At 54.1% G+C, this 21,056-nt stretch overlaps 6 protein-coding genes across 6 annotated transcripts; 5 read left to right on the top strand and 1 right to left on the bottom strand.

Annotated features, from left to right (window-relative positions):
- Positions 1-4,105: 4,105 nt before the first annotated feature.
- LY79DRAFT_591687 (uncharacterized protein) lies at positions 4,106-4,744 on the top strand (the record flags this gene model as incomplete). Its single annotated transcript, XM_060561313.1, has 2 exons — positions 4,106-4,347; positions 4,474-4,744. 2 exons carry the CDS (start codon positions 4,106-4,108, stop codon positions 4,742-4,744), a joined length of 513 nt encoding a protein of 170 aa, XP_060412202.1.
- A 5,030-nt stretch (positions 4,745-9,774) lies between these two features.
- LY79DRAFT_671256 (H+ symporter) lies at positions 9,775-11,791 on the top strand (the record flags this gene model as incomplete). The annotated part of the gene is made up of 5 exons (XM_060563890.1): positions 9,775-10,032; positions 10,095-10,265; positions 10,326-10,436; positions 10,489-11,660; positions 11,716-11,791. The coding sequence occupies 5 exons, from the start codon at positions 9,775-9,777 to the stop codon at positions 11,789-11,791; spliced, it is 1,788 nt and encodes a 595-aa protein (XP_060412201.1).
- Positions 11,792-12,471: 680 nt separating this feature from the next.
- LY79DRAFT_519305 (lethal giant larvae like, C-terminal-domain-containing protein) lies at positions 12,472-15,589 on the top strand (the record flags this gene model as incomplete). The annotated part of the gene is made up of 3 exons (XM_060555122.1): positions 12,472-12,590; positions 12,691-14,789; positions 14,850-15,589. The coding sequence occupies 3 exons, from the start codon at positions 12,472-12,474 to the stop codon at positions 15,587-15,589; spliced, it is 2,958 nt and encodes a 985-aa protein (XP_060412200.1).
- A 757-nt stretch (positions 15,590-16,346) lies between these two features.
- LY79DRAFT_276004 (uncharacterized protein) lies at positions 16,347-17,498 on the top strand. Its single transcript, XM_060552072.1, has one exon. It carries the CDS (start codon positions 16,787-16,789, stop codon positions 17,399-17,401), a length of 615 nt encoding a protein of 204 aa, XP_060412199.1. The 5' UTR covers positions 16,347-16,786; the 3' UTR covers positions 17,402-17,498.
- A 616-nt stretch (positions 17,499-18,114) lies between these two features.
- On the top strand, positions 18,115-18,417 carry LY79DRAFT_559350 (uncharacterized protein). Its single transcript, XM_060558253.1, has one exon. The coding sequence runs from the start codon at positions 18,166-18,168 to the stop codon at positions 18,400-18,402; it is 237 nt and encodes a 78-aa protein (XP_060412198.1). The 5' UTR covers positions 18,115-18,165; the 3' UTR covers positions 18,403-18,417.
- Positions 18,418-19,249: 832 nt separating this feature from the next.
- LY79DRAFT_671254 (uncharacterized protein) lies at positions 19,250-19,831 on the bottom strand (the record flags this gene model as incomplete). The annotated part of the gene is made up of 1 exon (XM_060563889.1): positions 19,250-19,831. One exon carries the CDS (start codon positions 19,829-19,831, stop codon positions 19,250-19,252), a length of 582 nt encoding a protein of 193 aa, XP_060412197.1.
- Positions 19,832-21,056: the final 1,225 nt, after the last annotated feature.

The raw sequence follows: 21,056 nt of genomic DNA, 5'->3' as shown, positions 1-21,056 counted from the left end.
ACACATACACACATACACACACACACACACACACCAAAAAGGCGAGGTGAGAAGACCAAGAACCGTACGGTTCAAGACAAGATATGGTATGTTTTGTCAGCCGTCAAGCTAGGAGAGCGAAGAGAAGACGGGCTCCAGAGAGAGAGAGAAAGAGACAGAGAGAGAGAGAAGACGGCGGGTATTTAATCAAGATGATGGAAAGAAAGGTGAACCAACCTTGGACAAGTCCCTCGAAACATGATGCGGCCATGACGGCGGGCAGCGCTGGCGAAGCAAGCAGAAGGGAGGGAAATTTCGATGACCAGATAGATACCTAGTTAGCTGTGGTGACATGGGCTGGGCTTGGCCTGCGAACCTCGCTCCACGGATGAGAGAAGCCAAGGTCATGCCATGCATGATGCATCTCGTAGACGAGAGCGAGCACAGAGAGAGCGATACATCGTGGGTCAAAGGTGGAAACGGGTTGAAGCAGCAGGGGGACGACGATCAATCGCACACCATGCGTCCAAGACGGGCCGCATGACTCTCGGACGGGTTGGCAGGTGGTTAGTTCTCGTGGCCTCATTTTTTCTGCATTCGCAACCACGGTGTGCACTTGGGGCCCGCGCCAAGTTGGTGTAAGTACCATCAGTAGGTAGCACTCTTCTCTAACTACTACCGTAGTAGGTAGGTAGGTAGGTAGGTAGGTATTTCTGCGGTTGGGGTAAGTAAGTGCAGGGGAAAGGTGCGGTGGGTAGGCACACACACTCAGACAAGGCAAGGCAAAACAAAACAAAACAAAACACAACACAACACAACAGCGGAGAGCAGCACAGCCATGTGCGTGACGATGGGCGGCGGTCTGGAACTGCCGAAGGCGACTAGGGGTGTTGTTGGTTCGGTGTGATTGCAGCGAAACAGGCCAGGATGGAGCCGTGTTTCTGGGGAACTGGTGCGGGGTTTCGACGGAACTGGAACTTGGAGAGTAAGAAAAAGAAAAGGGACAGTAAACAACAGCCATGTGATGTGAGCGGGTCTGTTAGACTTGGACGGTGACGTTGTCTTTAGTGGGCAGCTAGCAAGGGAGCTACGTAAAGTACCTGATCTAGGTACGCTAGCTGACCTAGGTAGGTAGAAAGAAAAAGAAACAAGTGACCTGGAACTGAGATGGATCAAGACAGAAGGAGAGAGACGAACGAGAAGAACGGCCAGAAGGGAGGGGAAAGATTGTTTACACCGGTTGGCTGAACTGAGGCCATTTCCCTTCTAACCTTTTTTTTTTGTTACTCTTTATTTCATTTTTCTTACACAACCTACCTAGGCACCTACCTCCATTATACACTGAGTACTTACTTACCTACCTAGGTATAGGTAGGTAGGTAGATAGGTAGGTAGTGAAGCCCATGAGAAAGTAAACCACCTACGTAGGTAGGTGGTAGTTTAGTTTGCCTTGGGCCCATTTTCCCGCTTCCCGCCTTTGAGACACTGGCGGGGCTACACAAGTGGACCCCTCAACGTGGAAGGCGTGCCCCCTCACCCGCACCTACCGAAGTGGGTACCTAAGTACCGAGGTACAAAGACAAAGACGGCAAGGAAAGGGAAACAAGGCCCCGTCACTCACCCGCTTGCAGATCAGCCTAGCCCACGGCGAAGAAGGCACTACCTACCGATGTAATGTTTTGTTTTCCAAAGGAAGAGGGGGGGGAAGGTGGCAGTTTCCTCCTGCCGCGACCTGCCTGCGAGCGTTTGTTTCCGACAACAACAAAAACCAGCTTCATCACTCGGCCAACATCATCTTTCCGCATCTCTACCTACCTACCTACCTACCTGACTGACTGACTCACTTCATATGAACGGCCAGACCGACAGATCTCCAACAGTTTCGGATCCGCGTCGTCTCACCACCAGAATTCTCCCACCTGGCGGGGGCAGCTACCAGCTTGTTGTCGGTGCAGACCTCGGGAGGGAGGGGGGCGAGCCGGCTGGATCACCTGCATGCGGCAACGGAGTGCGCAACCCGGAAGAGGTCAGGGCACGAATCCGCGCCGAGTCAGAGGGAGCCGTGGCCGCCTTCTCGTCTCCCTAAAAAAAAAAGATCGTCCGAGTCATGATGCCTTGGTCACCAGTCCCAGACACCTGGTCTTACGTTACTTGATAGATGTGTTGCAAGTTTGCTTTGGGCCACGAGCAACCATGATTTCGTGCCCGCCCTTTCTGTATCCTGCCATCGCCGTCCGCATCGAGCAGGGCAAGTGACCACTGCGCTGCCTCTTGCACAGCATCGTGCAGCAAATTGTCACGAGACGATGGCAGTTGGGTCGGCATCGGTGCAACGTCCGACCTACCCAGCCTGGCGCCCCTTCAGCATTCCCGCGCTCAGCGCAAAGTCCAAGCAAAGGGTGCCTGCCAATCAAGCAAGCAAGCTTATGGTGTCGACGAGGTGTGTTATCGCGCCCTGAAGAGTTTCGATGGAGCCACTATCTTGAGTAGATTGATATCCATCGCGAACCAACCCCATCGTCGAAAGGTACCGAGCATCAAAGGCGAGGCGGAGCCTTGCTTCCAGAAGACATCTACGGATGGTGTGGCGTGGCCTCGCCAGATGCCTATATTGGATGAGCTTGATTCATGCCCAGGAACCGGACAAAGCCAGCGGCCGTTGAGGTCTGTTCCTGACAGGGCTGACCGTGGCTGACCGTGGATGACCGTTGTCGCCAAAGGAGCCATCGGGGAGGGAAGAAACGTGAGGTGCTGTCGGGCAGCAACCAGTCGCGGTGCACGGAAGAACCAGCCAGACGGTCGAGATGGAAACTCAGTGTTTCGCGGTGCCTGATTCCCGCAGTCGGTTTCTTCAACCTCGCCTGCCAGGATCTTGGATTTTCCGCCGCCGCCGCCGCCGCCGTCTTGTGTTACTAAGCTTCCACCTCCAACATCTTCAGATTGCTTTCTGCGGCTCTTGGAAGGTCTTGTCTGGTCTGGTCTCGTGCCCACCGACACGGCTTGGTACCATGGCGGCCGGGGCCGGGCTGGGCGAATAACGAGGCTCGAAGCCCAAAGGTTGTACGGAGCCCAACACGTTGGTGCTGGGCATTCATGCAGGTTGCCCAAATCGACAACCCGCGGACCCCATATTCGAAGCCCTCAATGACATTCAATTGGTCCATCTACTCGAACTCTCCCACACTCGCCCGTCCTGCATTATCAGACCAATGCTAGTAATTGCTAGCCTCTGAATTTTGAGGCCCCCCTTCCGAAGCACCGCCCCGCCAGATCCAGGACTTCAAATCTGCGCTCAACTTTACTTAAGTAACGCAGCGGCCCGGCTTCGTTGTCCGTGAGCAGGGGAAAAAAAAAACCCAAAATTAAAAATTAAAAAGGGTCTCGACTCTCCGCTTGCTTCCCTGTTCAATCCCTGAGCACTCCCGAGAAGCCCTGACAATCAAATCCAGCCACACCGCGCCGACCATCAGCCTCATCCGAGAAGCTTGTCTCATTCCAATATCCCGAAAATCAACCTCAATCAAATACTCTGACCCTTTGTATTTCGACTCACTGCCGCTTGTCGAATTGTCTGATTCGGTCCCCACCACCTTGCCGTAACCAACTCTCTGGGCAATCCGCTCCCAAGAATATTCTCTCAGCTTCACATCCGTCTCGGAATGGCCCGATAGCATCACCGCACCTCAATCTCAACCGCCCGTTACCAAACACCATTACCTTTCTGGTAAACTCACCGGAGAATCATCGTCCATTCTGAGAGCCGCATGCGGGGAATTTCCCCGCCTACTCTTTGACTCGGTCAAAGCACCCTTTCCGTCAGGGCTCGCTGTTGCCTCTTGGAATCCTCACCCGCTTTCCACACCCATACGTTGCGCCCATTCAAACGGGCCTCTCCTGATCACCGGATCAGGCTCCCAGTCATTCCCAGGAACCCCTTCATTTTTCCAAGGTGGCGTTTTACCTAGACACCAGCAGACAACCCAACCTTGTTGATTCTTGTTATTGTGTGTTACTTGGAAACGCCATTTGCTACTGCGAGTACTACTCCGACAACACGACTACCTCTCTCAAACTCGACTCCGTCGACGACCCACCTCCTATCGGCTTGCCGCCATGGAGATCACCTATGGCACTTGGTGTCATGGCGTGTCCACTCGACACCCCCTCTTATTCTTCGGAAATCATGAGTCCGACTCTAAGCCCCTTAAACCCCGGGAACGAAAATGAAAGCGATAAGGCCAGCGACAGCGGTTTCAGCAACGGAATTGCGACTCCCGCCGCCGCCGTCGGTCTCGACATATCGCGCATACGTTTCGAATGCCGCTGGCAGAACTGCGCCAAGGTCTTCCGCAGACCGAGTGATTTGACGTAAATCTCACTTCACTTTCCTTCTGTCTCGAGTCCTTCTTCTCTTGGCGAGGCTGAAACATTGCCTCGACTACCACGTCTTTCAGTATCTGGTGAGAACCGTCGACTGACTCTGAACCAATTCAGCAAGCACGAAAGGTACCATATCAAGGAGTACATATGCGACGAGGGGGGCTGCGACAAGGCCTTCGCAACCATGAAGGACCTTAGGCGGCACAAGAAGACGCACGGGACGCTCGATGGCGACAGCTCGGGGTACCGCTGCCGTGTTCCTGGGTGTCGGAAGGCAAAGACCGGACACGTGTATAACCGCCGCGATAACTTTGTTCGCCATCTTCGGACCAAGCACGCGGGGATGGACTTCGATGTCCGGGAGGAATATGACGTGACGTACTGAAATGTACAGCTTCCAATGTTCGGTCCCCAACGCGGTTCTTTCGGTGTTTGACGCTCTGCCGCTAAGCCTTGGGAATCTTTTACCCCTGAAACCTCAACGTACACGATGATTCGTGAGGCAGGGGTATGGGACGAGGAGGACGACGGCGGAATTTTTTTCTTCTTCTTTTTCATTTTTTAATCACACGTCTATTGACGCGGGCGTGCTTCACAACCAGGCAACGTCGGATCTATCTTGAGCCTTTTGACTCGGCCGGTCTATGGAACGGTTACCCACTTCGGTCCAGGTGGTCGAGCAACGTTCGGGATAGGTTCGGGCTCTATCTATAGGCCAAAGGGGAAATGATAAGACTTGGGAAAGCTACACCTGCTCTCTTTCTTCTTGTTACCGTTGTGTCAACCAAACAATAATTTGGCTGACCGGTGGTGCGCTTTTACTGCGTCGCCTTGTCTTTTCTGGACATTATCGATGTCTGATGATGAAACATGGACAGCTTATGAATCGACGGCCGCTGGACTTCTTGGGGGAGCTTGAAGGATTCTAGGGTGGCCAGTACGAATGCGTGTATTTTTTGGGGGGGGGCAGGAGCCGTACTGATACAGAAAAGTTTGTCAAATTCTACTGTTTGTCTTATGAATCCTGGTGAATGAGATGCATATCTTGATTAGGTGAGAAAGGGGGGAGGTACATGACAACGATATTTCCAAATCCCTGCCTTTCAGGTTTCCAGAAATAGCAGCGCGGTATGCGATCTTCGGGGCCCGCGCCCAGCGGGATGACGATACAGGTTGAATCCCAACCTGTCTCAAGCTTTCTGGCTCAAGTTCGACTTTGCTGAAAGTTCGAGAAATGTTCGGCCGGTTCAAGTCGGCGCGAACTGATTCGTGCTTTCGGCATTTGAAGCCTCTAGGATCCCCTCCGAAGTGGCGTCCTTGAGAAAGCACATGCACGGCGAGTCTCTGGGCGTGCCTGATTTGGTGATCTTGCGAAAACACCGAAAACGAGACGGGATTTTCTTCTATTTCCCCCCCCCCTTTCCAACATGATCTCCCCATCGCTGACCAGACTTCCTCCAGGCGAACTGCAATATGCCGTCCGGCCCCAGCGCAGTCCCCATATGGCACCGGGCATTAAATGACATGTGGGCTTTTCGGTGTAAGGGAAGGCATGTGGGATACGGGGAGTGTCGGGAAGCGAGTGGGCGCGGTCCTCAATGCTCCTCGGTTCGATTTTTTGATAATCATTATTTTTTTTCCGTCTCGGCCGGAGTCCGTCGCAGATTTGGGAGGGAGTCAGTCCCAACAGCTTGACTCAGACGTTCTCGAGTGATGGAGGGAAGGGTTCGGGCGATTCAGACTTTTGCCCGAATGTGTAACCTCCTTGGAATCAGAAACACCAGCAGCGCCACAGGCTCTTCCAGGGTCAATCCGCTCGCAAACCGACGGCGTCGGCTGTAGTTGAACCGGCTATGAAGGGAAGGCCACTTCGGCCGGGAAGGTGTGATTTCGGCCCTTCAATCGGCGGCACATCATATAGGCAAACACAGCAGAGACAGACCCGTGAATGATTCGTGCGAACAGGGCATGGGTTTCGGTGTCCTCGTTCAAGTCTGCGCTGCTAGATTGTGATTGTTGTTTCGTTTTGTTTCAAAGCAGCGCGTGTCGACCCAAGCATATCCGAGACCTTGAAGATGGGCAAGATGGCAAAGTTCGACAACCTCTGGGAACCTAGCCTTCTGCCGAGCACGGTCTCGGGCGGGAGACGGAAGCGTGTGGTAAAAACGGCGGTATCGATCGTTGGCTCACCAAAAATGCCAAGCTCCTTGTGCTGAGGAGAGGTATCCTGGGAGGCGGCTCGGTCGCTGTGCTTTTTGGTCGTGCGACCTTGTGAACTGGCGATGGTTGGGATCAGCGCCAACTTCAAACCTCGAAGGCATTGGCAAATGTCGTGCTTGCTTGCTTACTCACATACCCACCCCCTCATTCGTTGGACATGCAGCGTCGCCAAGTCTTTGCGCGTCATGATGTTAGACGCCGCCACGGCGTTATGGCGCGGAATATGTTGCGGTCGCGCTCGAGGCGGACTTTTCCGATCATCGCGCGGGTTTCCGGACGGGAAGCCGCATACACGTGGCGCATTGGAAGAAAAGCTACCACCCCGAAGGAACGCATCGTGGCATGTGAAACCATGTTTTTATTGCTGCTGCGTCGTGACTCGGCATAGCAAGTTACGTTCGTTCGACGAGTGTTAAGCTGGTGTGCGTCTACGTCGATCGAGGGGGGGGGGGGGCCGCTAGCAGGGAACATAAGCTCAAGTTGCAGTTCCCCATGCAGAACAAAGTACTACCTAAGCTAGCGGCCGGAGAAGACTCCTGAAGCGGCAAGCATCGGCCCGGAATTGCTGTCGAGCTTCGCCGCCTGCAGGAGGCCGTTCCGACGAAGGGCAGCGAGTGGTTTCGCCCACGTGTGCGAAATCTGGGGATCCATTGGCTCCGATGGGGAGACTCCATTCCGGATCACACCCCAGAGGCAGCTGCCCGTCCCTGCGAAGGGTTCGAGAAGCTCCTTAATCCAGCTTTGCGGTAGCGAGGGAGACAGTGGAAGAAGGGAGGAGGAGAGCCATGACACTTCGTACAGGCGACACGGTGTGACAGAGAAGGCCAGATCGACCTGCATGTTCGGGCTCGAGAAACAGCGATGACACAGATGCGCGAGTGGTGATCCGGACACGCTCGATGAGTGTAAAACGTGACCGGATGATGGGGTCAATGACAGATCAGACGGTTGGTCACCGACGAACACGTCCTCTTTCAATGGGTATCAAAGTACCAAATAGCCGGAACGGGCACCCACGAACCAACGCGCAGTGCGCGCGAGGCAGCGCGCCATCGCCGCCATCCTTCTACCCTTGATGATGATATGATAGAATGGTCTTTGGACCTGCCAACAGGAAACGCAGACACGAGCACGTGGGCGGCGTCTCCGAATTAACCGCGGAGGGGGGCCGTCCTTAAGAAGGCATCGAGCACGCGACAGCTGCTCTATGCAAACAAATCTCGACATGCCAGACGGGCGTTGCCCCGGTCTTGGCTCCCTTCTTGGCTGTGGCATCGCGGCTCGGTCTGACGGAGAATCGCAGTCTCTGCCAAGTGCCAAGCGGCGGGATGCCCAAGAGGCTTGATGGCCCCCGAGAGCCGCACTGCGACAAGTCATCAACGACATATCATCGTCTTGCGCGGAGCAGCGCCGCCGGCCAAGGCTACTTGGAGCTGGAGTTTCCCCCCCCAAGTTTTTTGGCCCATGAGAAAAAGGAAGTTGCTGGACCAAAGTGCGCAGTCGCAACGTGCTCCAATGCCGTGTTCTGATTGGCGGGCTCTGATGGGGAGAATGTTGACGACTTCTCCTCGGGCTGAGTCGACGGGTGGATCGGCAGCCCCCTAGGCTGACACTCGTTCAATATAGAGAACAAGTACCTTTTGCCTGAGAGGACATGTCGGCCGGGGGCACTCGCGGTACCATTCATCATTGCTGGGATGGATCGGTCTGGTCCCGGGCGTTCGGTAGCTGAAAGCGGCTAGAACACCAGCTGTCCATCAATCACATCCGTTGCTCCTCGAGCCAACGTGCTGCAACGATATGCCAGCAGAGAGTGGCCGCTCTGTGAGCCAACAGTCCCCGGCCCTCGAACCATGTCTCAAGGGATTGGGGTCATGCGTGTGGCTTGGAGACGGGTGCTTAGTGTGGTCCACGAAGCTTGTTGGTATCATTGTGGTATATTGAACGGTTATCCGAGTGTCAACCTGCCAGTTCAACGTTGCTGCAGCCAAGAATCCTGCTCGATGCGTCCGCAAAGCTTGATCGGATTCTTGTTGGGTAGCTATCGACTCGATAACCCCCCCCCCTCCCCCACTTAACGTCTTACCAGACTGTCCCAGACATGGGAAGCAAACACTGCACGGGTCGTGGGCCTCGGACTTTTGACTTGATTAGTACTACTATTCCTACTACTATGTAGTAGTAGATACCATCATCCATCCTTCTCCGCGTCCATGTTTTCACAGTGAGTAATCCAATTGGTTCCCAATTAACTTTGACACGAGCGGGCCGCTGCTACTCTTCCTTCGTCTTGAACCACGACCCAGCTCGTGTCGCGTCAGCCCGTACCGCCGTAGGAGGCGTACCAGCATCTTCAGGTGGTAAAAAGTCTGATGAGGCCGTAAGTCTCGTTTGAGCCTGCAGATGCCGGTGTAAGAGCAAAAAAGCGAAAACGAAGGGCAGCCAGTCGGGAGGCGATAACTGATCTTCAGTCCAAGTAGAGACGAGAAATAGAGTCTGAGAAGAAAGTGAAATTGCGCGCCATTCCGAATTCGTCGCCGAGCACCGCTCCACCCAGCCACACCCGGCCGGCTTCGCCTAGGATACACCCCTGTTGCATATCATCTATCGGGAGACGTCTCCTCCTTCGCCGACGGTGTCTTTCCGACAGTGAGTCGCTTGCTTGCTTGCTCACTCGCACATCTCTTCTTGTGGCCCTTTTGATCCAAAGTCAAGCTCTCGGTTCCGTAACGGGGTTAGCTACCGCTAAAAATAAAAACAAATAAAAAAACACATACTGCTTGCTACCTTGGCGCAACCTGGCCGAATGTCATTCGCCTCGCCTGGGTACAATGACACCCCCCCGTCGTGTCCCGTCCGTCCATCACGCCAGTGCGTAGTCTTCGAGTTGGATCCCTACCGGTCTCGAGCCATGTTCCCTTCGTGTCCCCAGTCGTCTCATCTCTTCCACTCCCCTGCCAGTACCCCCCCACCGTTCCCATGCTTGACTTAGATGGCGTCCACTAGGTTAATCTCCTGCCTGTCGCTGCTGTTTGGCATATAAGCCGGACCCCTCCCGATCCCCTACGCATTGGCCTTGGTTGTCGTCGCGCTCCCCAAGCTACCGAACAGGACCCCAAGGCCACCGGTTCTGCTCCCAATCTCTCGGCTTCGAGCTTTCGTCGTTCTTTTCTTCCCGGGCTCAGAGTAGACATCATGGCCAGCGTCATGCAGCCGTCCGAAGCCGCAGGCTCGAACGCCAACACCCCGAGCGCGCTCACCTCTGCTGAGGTGAAGCTCAACAAGACGTCCGGCGGAAACGCCGCTTTCCACAACTTCAACAACGACTTCGCCCATGTTGCCGATGCCAACGAGCGTCGTCGCCTGGCTCTAGCCGAGATCGACAAGGCGCCTTTCGGCTGGTACCACGTTCGCGCCATCGTCGTTGCTGGTATCGGCTTCTTCACCGACTCTGTATGTTGTTGTTGTTCTGGAACCCTACCTCTATGGCCAAAACTGACTTTATCACACCCCAGTACGATATCTTTACCATCGGCCTCGTCACTTCCATGCTGGGTATTGTGTACTTTGGTGGAACCCTGCCTGCGGAACACGACACCGCGATCAAGGTTGCCACCTCCGCCGGCACTGTTGTTGGCCAAGTTGGATTCGGTATTCTTGCAGACATTGTCGGTCGCAAGAAGATGGTAGGCCGCCCGATGACGAACAAACCCTCGATACATACAACTGACGAACGCCGACGATAGTACGGTGTAGAGCTCATCATCATCATCATCGCCACCCTCGCCCAGGCCCTCTCGTCTTCCTCTCCTTCGGTTTCCATCGTCGGCCTCATTGTCTTCTGGCGTATCATCATGGTGAGTGTTGGATCGACAGTGGTGACCTTCTCAGCGCTAACAGGAGCATTAGGGTATCGGCATTGGCGGCGATTACCCGCTTTCTGCAATCATTACTTCCGAGTTCGCCACGACCAAGTGGAGAGGCTTCATGATGAACGCCGTGTTTGCCAACCAAGGGTTTGGACAGCTCGCTGGTGGCATTATGCTCCTCATCGTCACCACCGGCTTCAAGGGATCCCTCGAGACTGCCGCCAAGCCTGCTGCATGCTCTACCACCGAGCCTTGCCTGATGGCCGTTGACAAGATGTGGAGGACCATGATCGGCTTCGGCGCCGTCCCCGGATGCATCGCCTTGTACTTCCGCCTCACCATTCCGGAGACCCCTCGATACACCTTCGACATCGAAAACGATGTGCAGAAGGCCGAGGGCGACGTCGACTTCTATAAGAAGGGCAAGTGGGGTGAGGCCCAGGTTGATGAGGCTGCTCGCGTCATCGCCCGTCAAGAGGCCCAGACGCAGCTGGAAGTACCCAAGGCTTCTTGGAGGGACTTCTTCCGCCACTACAGCGTCTGGAAGAACGCCAAGGTCCTCATCGGTACCGCTGGTTCTTGGTTCTTCCTCGACGTTGCCTTCTATGGTCTCGGTCTGAACAACGCCATCATTCTTAATGCCATTGGATGGTCCGGCGGTAAGGATGTGTACCACATCTTCTACAAGACGGCTGTTGGCAACCTGATCCTCGTCCTCGCTGGTGCTGTCCCAGGATACTGGGTTTCCGCCGCACTTGTTGACACAATCGGCCGCAAGCCCATCCAGCTCTTCGGCTTCTTCGCCCTCACCCTCCTCTTCTGCGTCATCGGCTTCGACTACTGGAACCTGTCCGGATCTGCTCTGATGGCCCTGTACACCCTCTCACAGTTCTTCTTCAACGCCGGGCCCAACTCGACGACGTTCATCGTCCCTGGCGAGTGCTTCCCGACTAGGTACAGGTCCACTTCCCACGGAGTTTCCGCTGCCTCGGGCAAGATTGGTGCCATCATCGCGCAGGTTGTGTTCGGGCCGCTCAGGACCATCGGAGCCGACAGCAGCCGGGCCAAGACTGACCCCAGATGGAGCACGCCGTGGCTCAACCACATTATGCAGATCTTTGCCTTTTTCATGCTTTGCGGTTTCTTTACAACCTTGCTGATTCCCGAGACGGCGAGGAAGACGCTGGAGGAGCTTTCTGGCGAGGACGACCTGTGAGTATTTCCCATTCCCGTAGTTAATAATGCTTTTGCTGACAAACATTCGCAGTGCCACCAGTCTCGTGCCTGTCCATGGCCATAACGAGGAGAAGCGAGTTGAGGAGGGCACCGCCGGATCTGCCTGAATCTGATGACTTTGGAGTAGGGAAATGAGCTTGCGTAGCCAGTCTGGTTTGGAGAGCGATCGATACCCGTAGCGCAGAAATAAGGAATCAGCTGAGCAAGATGGAGGAAAATTTTTTTATAATAGGTGTTTTACATACTTAATATATAGCATCTGTTACTTTGGACACTATCGGATTAAGTTTGCCATGATGAGTGAGTGTTCGGTTCAGGAGGACGCATGCGCACTGCACTAATCAATGTCAATGCTGTCAAAGGACTCCACATACTCTTGGTTTATTACCTCTCTCTCTCATGCTGTTCACGTCGTCATTTTAGACGTTACGGACCTCGGAGACATCTCGTTATCGTAGAGGAATTAGACGATGCTTCGCTTTCCAAAAAGTGCAGCTCTTCTGCGCGTATTACATAATGCGTCGGTCGTTCACGTGCATGAAGGAGCTTGGACCACGTGCGACCGACCTTAACTTTGGGGCGGCGGCACACGGGCCCGGCGGTAGCCTCCATGACGTTGGTGTGCTGCAGGGTCTTGGATAATTACCCACTGAGCCAGTGTCACCCCGCCAAGCGGACCTTGGACCGCCCTAAAAGTAAGTTGCGGGACCGCCCCAAGCCCTCCCAGTCTTCCTCCAACAACACCTCCAGATCCAACTTGCACCGCTCTCTCTCCCTCTCAAAAGCCATGGCCGCCTTTCTTCGACAAAAGCAGACAGGCCTGCAAAAGGACCTGTCTGCGTCCATTGTTCCCGACCTCTTTGCGCCCGATTACCAGTCCACATACGGCATCAACTCGCAGGTCAGGTCAGTGCTCGAGCTACCCCACGTGGACGCGCGTCTACTACCGGGCATTCGGCGATGTGCAGCGCACTTCGAAGACTCGTACTGACGGGAAACGCTGCAGCTGCTTAGCCTACGATCCGATCCAGTCGCTTCTCGCAATCGCTACCAACGAATCTAAATTTGGCCCTGGCAAGATCTTCGTTTTCGGCCAGAGCAGAGTCCACAAGGTCATCGAGCCGCCAAGACGCACATCTTTTCGTTCGCTCCACTTCGCCGCCAACCGACTGGTCTCCCTTGACGCCAAGAACGAGCTGGGAGTATGGGACCTCGATACTGCAAAACGCATCGCCGGCCTCGTCTGCCCTGGTCACGTCGCCTGCCTCCTCACGGACCCCATGCTTGACTGGGCCTTCCTTGGCCTAGCCACCGGAGAGGTCTTGGCCTATGATCTGGACAGGGAGAATATCACGAGGTCATTCCGGTTACCAAATTTTTGGAAAGAGAAGGATCCCAACGCTCGTGTGGTTGGGCTGGTGAGCATCGCGCTGCACCCTAGAGACATTGGCCAGATGCTCATCGCGTACACGACGGGCGCCGTCATCTACTCATTCAAGCAGAACAAACCAATCAAGTTCTTTGAGTATGTCCTGCAACCCGGCGCACCTGGCGGAGGAGGAGAGTCCGCGGACGCTGTTCGCCGACCGAGGCTTTCGCACGCCCTGTGGCACCCCACGGGCACCTTTATCATGACGGCCCACGACGACGGGAGCATGGTGTTCTGGGACCCCAAGGATGGTCGCATAATCATGGCCAGAACTATAAATGAGATGAAGGTCGACCAGCCATCACCGCACGCAGACCATGTCGGCTACACGGAGCCATACGCACGCATCGCTTGGTGCTGTAAAGATAACCCGGACGACACTGGGTTGCTGATCGCGGGCGGCCTGAGTCCTGATGCTCCTCAAAAGGGGCTTACCTTTATCGAGCTTGGACAAACGCCCATCTATGCCACTTCATCATGGCAAGTCCTCCAAGATCACTTACACGGAAAACGCCAGATCACCTTGCCGACACCGCCGGGTGCTCAGGTCGTCGACTTTTTGCTTATTCCTCGCTCCTCGCCCTACTTCGCGGGCGCACAGGACCCCATTGCTGTAATGACACTCCTCTCTTCCGGCGAGCTTCTGACCATGAGCTTTCCCTCGGGATACCCCATCAGCCCGACGAATCAACTGCATCCGTCCGTCTCCTTTGTTCACCCGTATGTCAACAGGTTCGCTGTGCAAACCCTAGACCGTGGACGTTGGCTCGGCATGGTGGAAACCAGAAACCAGGGTGAACCACTTCTGAAGGGTGGCGCCGAGGCGGCGAAGCCAAAGCGTAGGTACGAGGGTCGCACCATCTTCCAGATAGCCCATGGCGACAGTACGGTGCGGTTATGGGATGCCGGCCATGCCGATGAAATCGAGAACCCGACCATGTTGCAGGTCGACGTTGCACGATCGCTTGACCGCTACGAGGATATTGATATCATGGCGATGAACCTGGCGCCAAACACGGGCGAGTTCGCAGTGGGGACTCGCACTGGTGAGGTGGTCCTCTACAGATGGGCCGGCAACAGATTTTTCGGCAAAGATCACCACGAAGACCTTCCGTCGAACCCAGGGTCTCTGACGGACATTAGTTCGAGGGCAGAGCCCGGTCTTAAGGAAGGCCTGCAGCCGTGGCAGCTGTATGAGATGATGCAGGGTTCCATCTCGGCCATTTGCGTCTCGGATGTTGGATTTGTGGCCGTTGGCTCGGAAGGCGGCTTTTTCAGCGTCATCGACTTGCGAGGTCCTTCGGTCATCTTCCAGGCCTCCATGGCGGAATTCGCCAAACAAGAAAAGAGATCATCTTTCCTCAAGGGATCGCATAACACTAGCCAAGGAAAAGAGTGGCCAGTAGCTATTGAATTCAGTGTCATGACACTCGAGGGCGATAACTACTCCAGCATCTGCTGTTTCGTGGGCACCAACCTGGGACGAGTAGCCACCTTCAAGATTCTGCCCTCTGGAAACAGCTACACCGTCAAGCTTGCCGGTGCCCAGCAGTTCGACGGCAAGGTCGTGGCCCTTTGCCCCATTCAAGCTGACACTGGCAAGCCTGCATACGCCACGGGACCCATTGTGGCAGCGCTCAGAAATGGCCAACAGGTCAATGGCGTTTTGGTTGCTGGTAAGTTTCTTGCACTCGTATGGGACTGCTGTTTGTAGTGTTGAGATTGACATAACCCAGTGACACAAACCGAGATCCGAATTTTCAAGCCTGCGAGCTCCAAGGGCGCATCCAAGACATTCGACGATATGCTGTGCGACTCGGCAAGTGTCACGGAGTTTGAGCTTCACGGTGTCGCCATCGTCGGTGTGTTTGGCGACCGCACGACCCGTGCGTTCTCTATCCCTGGCCTCAAAGAGATTGGAAAAGCATCACTTCCCATGCTCGATAGCAGCCGTAGTATCTCATCAGTGGTGACGCAGACTGGTGATATCTTCGGCTGGACCGGGCCCAGTGAGATTGCCATCCTCTCCGTATGGGGGACTGGTAATGACCTTCCGGTGAGCGCGGATGTTCTCATCAACCCAGAGATTGTGACGCCGCCACGCCCTACTATCTCGAACATGCAGTGGCTTTCGGGAACGCAGCACGTCTCCCCAACCGACCTCGACTTGCTCATCGACCCCAACCGTCCTCCCAGCAAGCGGATGATCGCAGCAGCGGCGGCAGAGGCGAGAGCTGCACGGGCTGGTGGACAAGCCGGTGCCGGCAGCGCCGGTGCTGCTGGGGGCAGCAACGAGGGTTGGGGCGACTATTTGACTAGACAACTCAACGAGCGCACCGAGAAACTCAACATCATGAGTGACAATATGGATCACCTGCAGAACCAGAGCCAGGGGTGGGCAGACGATGTGGGCAAGTACCTCAACAAACAGAAAAGGAACGTCGTTCTTGGCGGCCTCAAGAGCAAGTTCTTCTAGACATGTGTTACGAAACGAGTAATGGCTGCGACGGCCGAGAGCGGAAATGTTTCCGGCGCACTTTTCTTATAATCAGGGCGTTCGTTCATCAATTAGGGCTATTATGGGTTGAAAATTCGGTCCACTATCAAAAAAGAAGCTCACTGCAGCTGAAGATGATTATTTTTTGTGATTTGTGGGTTCTTCTCTCTTGCGTTCATCGTCCGGCTTGTCTGTCTCGACTTTGTCTCCCCTGCCATGCTGTCTTCATCAATCACCCCCACCCTGTCCTTCTTGGCTCGATCCGCCGTGCTGATCTCTATCGATATCAAGTGCATGCGCAAACCCAACTCTTGATAGTGTGCCGTCTTCACTTCGGTCCGGATATTTGTGGCGGACGGTACTCCATCGGCCGCGGCCTCCACCGTGACGCGGTGGCGAGGTGTAGGGGGCGGTCCTCTGATCGAATTGACGGTTCGCTGGAGTTCAAACAGAGCCGTTCGAGTTCCTATCGCGTCAGCCTACTAAAGTCAAACCCGTGGGGAGTACTTGCCTGGCTTGAAGAGCTTCGGCTGAGATGGTCCCGAGGTGGCTGGCGCACAGCGGCCAGGTCGATGGGCCTTGTCCGAGTCCTAGCTTCGATGCTCAGTAAGGATCGTGGGGGAGAGCACGTACCTCGGACGCGCCGTGTGTGTCTCCTTTGCGGGCTGCTTAAAGGCAGAGAGGGCTACATGATTAGAAAGAGCAAAAAGGAAAGGGAAAAAAAAGGAAGGGGAAAAAAGGGGAATAAGGTCGTACGAGTGGGAAACTTACAAAGAGAACTTAGTCGCGCTGGTTTTGTGAGCGCGAGGTTCGTGCGCCTGTTGCCAGCCACCCAAACAGGGAGAGGAAGCTGCTTCCATAGGTAGCCCGTAACTTCACCGGAGAGATGTTCCTGGAATCAGTCATTTGAGTCGAACAAGGGGGACTTACAGATCAAAGTGAAGGGCTCCGTCGCATGGCGCTGCAATGATTCGGTTTTCTGTCCATGTCAGTAGGAATGAATACAAGAGATCACTCACAGCAATGCAAGCAGAATGCGTTACGCTGATTCAGGGAAACCCATCGTCAGCGTCTCGCAACATGATCGGAAACCCTGTCAAAGGCCTGGGTGACAACTGCTTTGGCGTGTTTTGGACGGGCCGGATTGCCTATCCAAACTGAGTTAGCAGAAAAGGAATGGCACTTACCTTGGTTCCGGAGATTAGGTCAATGAGGTATAGGGAGGGCCCTTGGAGTTGCTGCGATCGGTCAGTTGAGGGAGAGGAAAGAGGAGACTTACGACGGGTTCCAGCTTGGTATTTTGAGGACATCTTTACGTCTGAGATCCTGAATCTCGTCAGCGTATTAGCGGGCGGCGGGGCTTACCTTTGGAGGGATGAGGAACGCCCAGGCACCTGCGGACAGTTGGGAGCTCCGGCTTCTGGCGGTTATGAGTCTCGCACCTTGCAACACCAGTCGTTAGCACACATGAGAATGTCTAGAACTCACCAAGGGGAGAAAGGGAGGTCGTCGGGAAAGATAGAGTCCAGCTTGAGATCAGGAGTGGCATCTGGAAAGACGTGTGGCACGGGATATATAGATCCTTCGGCTAGAGTAGAACCCTCGATGTTGTCCCATCTTTCCGGTGACTTTGTCCACGGGATGTGGCTGGACAGGAGACCGCTTTGTTTCGTAAGAGGAATCAAGGGCTTGCAAAGACCGAGTCATCAGTCGCGCCTTAAAGAAGGGCCTTGTACCAAAAATGCCGTCGAGGCAGTGGTTCCCCATTGTGCGTCTTTCCATCTATTGTAATGGAACAAGCATGCCGATTGGCCTTTTTCGGGTTCGACTCGTTTTCCTTGGTTCCTGAAAGCGACCGCTTGGGGTCTCTTTCTTCATGTGGCAATCAATAAGATGCTCGGCCTGTGTGCTTGAAAGAAAACTCGGCGAGCCTTTCCAATGACTCGAGCCACAAGGAGCTCGAGGCAAGATGGACCACAACCGCGATGTGTATGCAGCAGGACCTGTTCAATCAGGCTCTACGCCGCTATGGGTTGTTGGGCGAAAGTACTACCTGCGGCAGAGAGTGTCGGTCCGCTAAGTGTGCCAGGTGGGGAAACGGGATGCACTATTTTCGATTTATAGGCGGTGTTTCCCGCATTCACTTGATCCTCTCGGTTCCTCGTCTTGCGGCTCTCTGTATAACCCTCACACGGACGGAACGGTCGCTTCGAATCCAAATTGACGGTCCACTGGTGTCCATAGAAAAGCTTTTCCCGGCGATACAATGGAAAATCCCCCTGTGCAATACAACAGAGTACTTTTAACCAGCCGGCCCTATGCTTGTAGCACTAACATATAAGCATCTCTATGGGAAGGAGGCTGAGGATCGTGCTAATGCCTCTGGTGATTTGGTGATCTGGGATGAGTACTTGGGTTAGGTTCGACATAAAAGGTAACAAGACAGGTTAGTCTTTGTACTAATAGGGGATATACTAATAATAAATTATTAGTTATTATTTATAGGGGTATTAACTATTATAGCGTTACTTTCGACCACCTGGTTCCTGCTGACAATGCCGACCCAGAGGTGCTACAGATCAACAAATATTATTGAGACAGAGGACAACAACAGTGCGTATGCAAATAAGTATTTACTGTTCCCAGTAGATGCTAAGGATTACACGGGGAAGAAGCTTCTCGCCGTACCAAGGTGCTGTCAGAAACGTAAAGGTACACAAGACCGCGGCAGAGTGAACGACTCGGTACGACGATGGGAGGAAGCAAGGAAATTAGAAAGCCAAAACGCCTAGGGTATACTTATATAGGTCTATTAAAGTGTCATAGATGGTGGGATCCTGGTGTTTGACTGTCTAGAACATGACCAATAGGGAACACTGTCGAGGAGAGGAGGCCAGGCACCTGCGCCGGAATGAATGGTACACCACGAGGTGCAGCTGCGTTATAGATTCACGGTAGCATACAAGCTTCGATCAACATTCGGAGCTACGTCGGCCGGGCTGAAAGCTTTACTCGCAGAGATTGTCGGGGTCTGGGGAAAGGGGGGGACCAGAACAGCGCGGCTGATGTGGTATAGTGAGGAACTAGAGGGTGTGCTGCTGATATCTCCTCTAACAACTTCAACCAAGTACTCTTAATATCACTCCAGTTGTGCCAGCTGAGACAGCAGCAGCAACAGCAACTATTCTACCACGTTAAACGACTGACTCTTCGTAATCGAAATGCTGGCTTGCTTAGACTCTCGCGGTGTTGGGATTGTAAAGAGACGCGGCAAGACTTGAACATTAATACGGATTCCGGAGTTCTCTGCCATACAGATGGTCTCAGGCCCCTCCGTCTACAGCCATGGCCGAGGCGATGGCGTTGCCTTTCGACAGAGTTAAATAATACGCTTTTCTATGACCAGGAGACCGAGGTCGTCTCCTATGGATCCCTTGGATGACTCTTATTGCTGTTTGGTATTCGATAATGGCGACCAAGACGTTACACCCCTCGGCAACGTGACCGGGGATGTCCTGGTTGTTGTCGAATATCATTCCGTTGAGAATACTTATGGCATGTTCCTCATACTCGAGTCTTCCGTTGCGCATTTCTTGATGTTCAATGCACGCTCACTATTGAAGCTCTATCTAGTGTCTGTCACGGTGCTTTCGGAAGCTCATGCAGCCGTTCCGGCTCCGGACCTTGCAGCCAGGCAGCGGTGCGCATAACGCCGATCGTCGCGATCCTCGGCGCAGCCGGGTCCGTCTCGACCCTGCTATCGTCCGAGACGAGCGACTCCCGGGCCCGTGTCTCGTTCTCCCATTCCTCGTCATCACTGACGACGAACTCGTCCCCGTTCTCGGGTGACGGGTTGCCCTCCGGCACTTGCCCGACCTCCGCCGCAACCTGCTCCAACACGGCTAGCGGGAGCGGTCCGTGCTCGACGACGTATCGCGAACTGATATTGTGCAGCTGCCGGATGTACCTGCTCTGCTTTTCGTGTAGTTCGATCGCCTCCGCGAGCTGCTGCTTGGTCAAGGTGAGCGATTTGAGCATCTCCCTGTTTTCCGACCTGGCCTTGAAAACATCCCTGCGCCAGAGCGCAATGGTGATCAAGAAGGCCAAGAAGAGGGCGACGCTTGTCCCGACTGCGAAGGGCGCCAGGTAACTAACGCGCGAACGATCACTTTCGGCGGAACGGGGAGAAAGTCTTGCGTGGTAGGCTTCGTGGGGAGGCATTGCGAAGTTTATCTGACGGTCGTTAGTGAAGGGTGCTATTCAAGGTTTGTACGTTACCGTTTGTGTGTAATTTTTGAGGTTTGATGCGCGTCTGGTATGTTGGATGTACTGGGAAGAAGCGGATAGAAGAGAGACGGGGAGCTATCCCTTATACGGAAAATCCATGAGGACCTCAAACGTTCGAACAACGGGGTGACAACGCATTGTTCATGGGAATCCGTGAAGAACATGTCTGCTTCTTCGTGGGAAAATGGCATTTGTCTGCATGAAAGGCTCTGGCGAAGACAAGGTACCACAAAGCAACTGTGAGCCCGAGGATTGACTTGTTCGAAGCATACTCAACGGAAACCAGAGAAAGGCGTGCCACGAACAAGACCTGTGAGACTGCGGACTGCCATGACCCCGAAAATCGTTGACGATGAGGCTCCCTCATGAGTCGGCCAGACAGCTGTGTTCCTAATTAGGGTTTCCTGATTGGGTTGCTGGTGCAGAATCTGGCAGTGTTGCAGCGTTGATCTTGCTGGGTGGCGAGTTAAGGCAGCCGGTATCAAGAGCGCATAAAGGCGGTCAGAACCTTTGCTGAAGGATGTTACTTGCCGTTGAAGGAAAGAAAAGCAAATACTGCATGTACCAAGCTCGGTCTGAGATTCGGAGTGAACACCATCGAGCCCTCCCTCCCCCACCTCTGACAGCACATCAACAGGCAAAAGCAATGTCATTCGCCATAGCAAAAAGTCGCACACCCTTCTGGGGAAGTTTGCATCGGGCATTGACTGGAATGTCACCAAATGTATTTGGGTTTCGCATTTCAAGGGACTGGTTCATCGATAGCTATGCCGTCGGGAGGCGGCCCTCCCCGTACATTTGTGATGTTTGCTTAACCGATCCCGCACCTGTCCTTTGGTGATACGAGCCACAGTATCAATCAAGGGCTGAGAAAGGGGGCTTAGGACTATGGGTGTCTGCACGTATGATGTGCTTTTGATGTTCAGCGTCGACCTCGTGTCACGATTTCTTCTTCGTCAGCATGGTCTCTTAAACATAATTATGGGGCAGAAAAAAGATCAGCGTGCCCGCACATGGTCTGCAGCTTTTGGGATTTATTCTGCTCTCATTGTCCGTGGCATGAGTGGGTTTCTGGGGTGTCGATAGAGAAGAAACGTTCGCCCTGTGTACAAAGAAACAAGAACAGAAAAAAAAGAAAAAGAAAACGGAGGCCAGCTGT

This window comes from Colletotrichum navitas (assembly GCF_030913465.1).
Source record: "Colletotrichum navitas strain CBS 125086 chromosome Unknown LY79scaffold_47, whole genome shotgun sequence".
Classification (NCBI taxonomy): Eukaryota; Fungi; Ascomycota; class Sordariomycetes; order Glomerellales; family Glomerellaceae; genus Colletotrichum; species Colletotrichum navitas.
The sequence above is the reverse complement of the archived record's forward strand: the minus strand, read 5'-3'. Positions and strand labels throughout refer to the sequence as shown.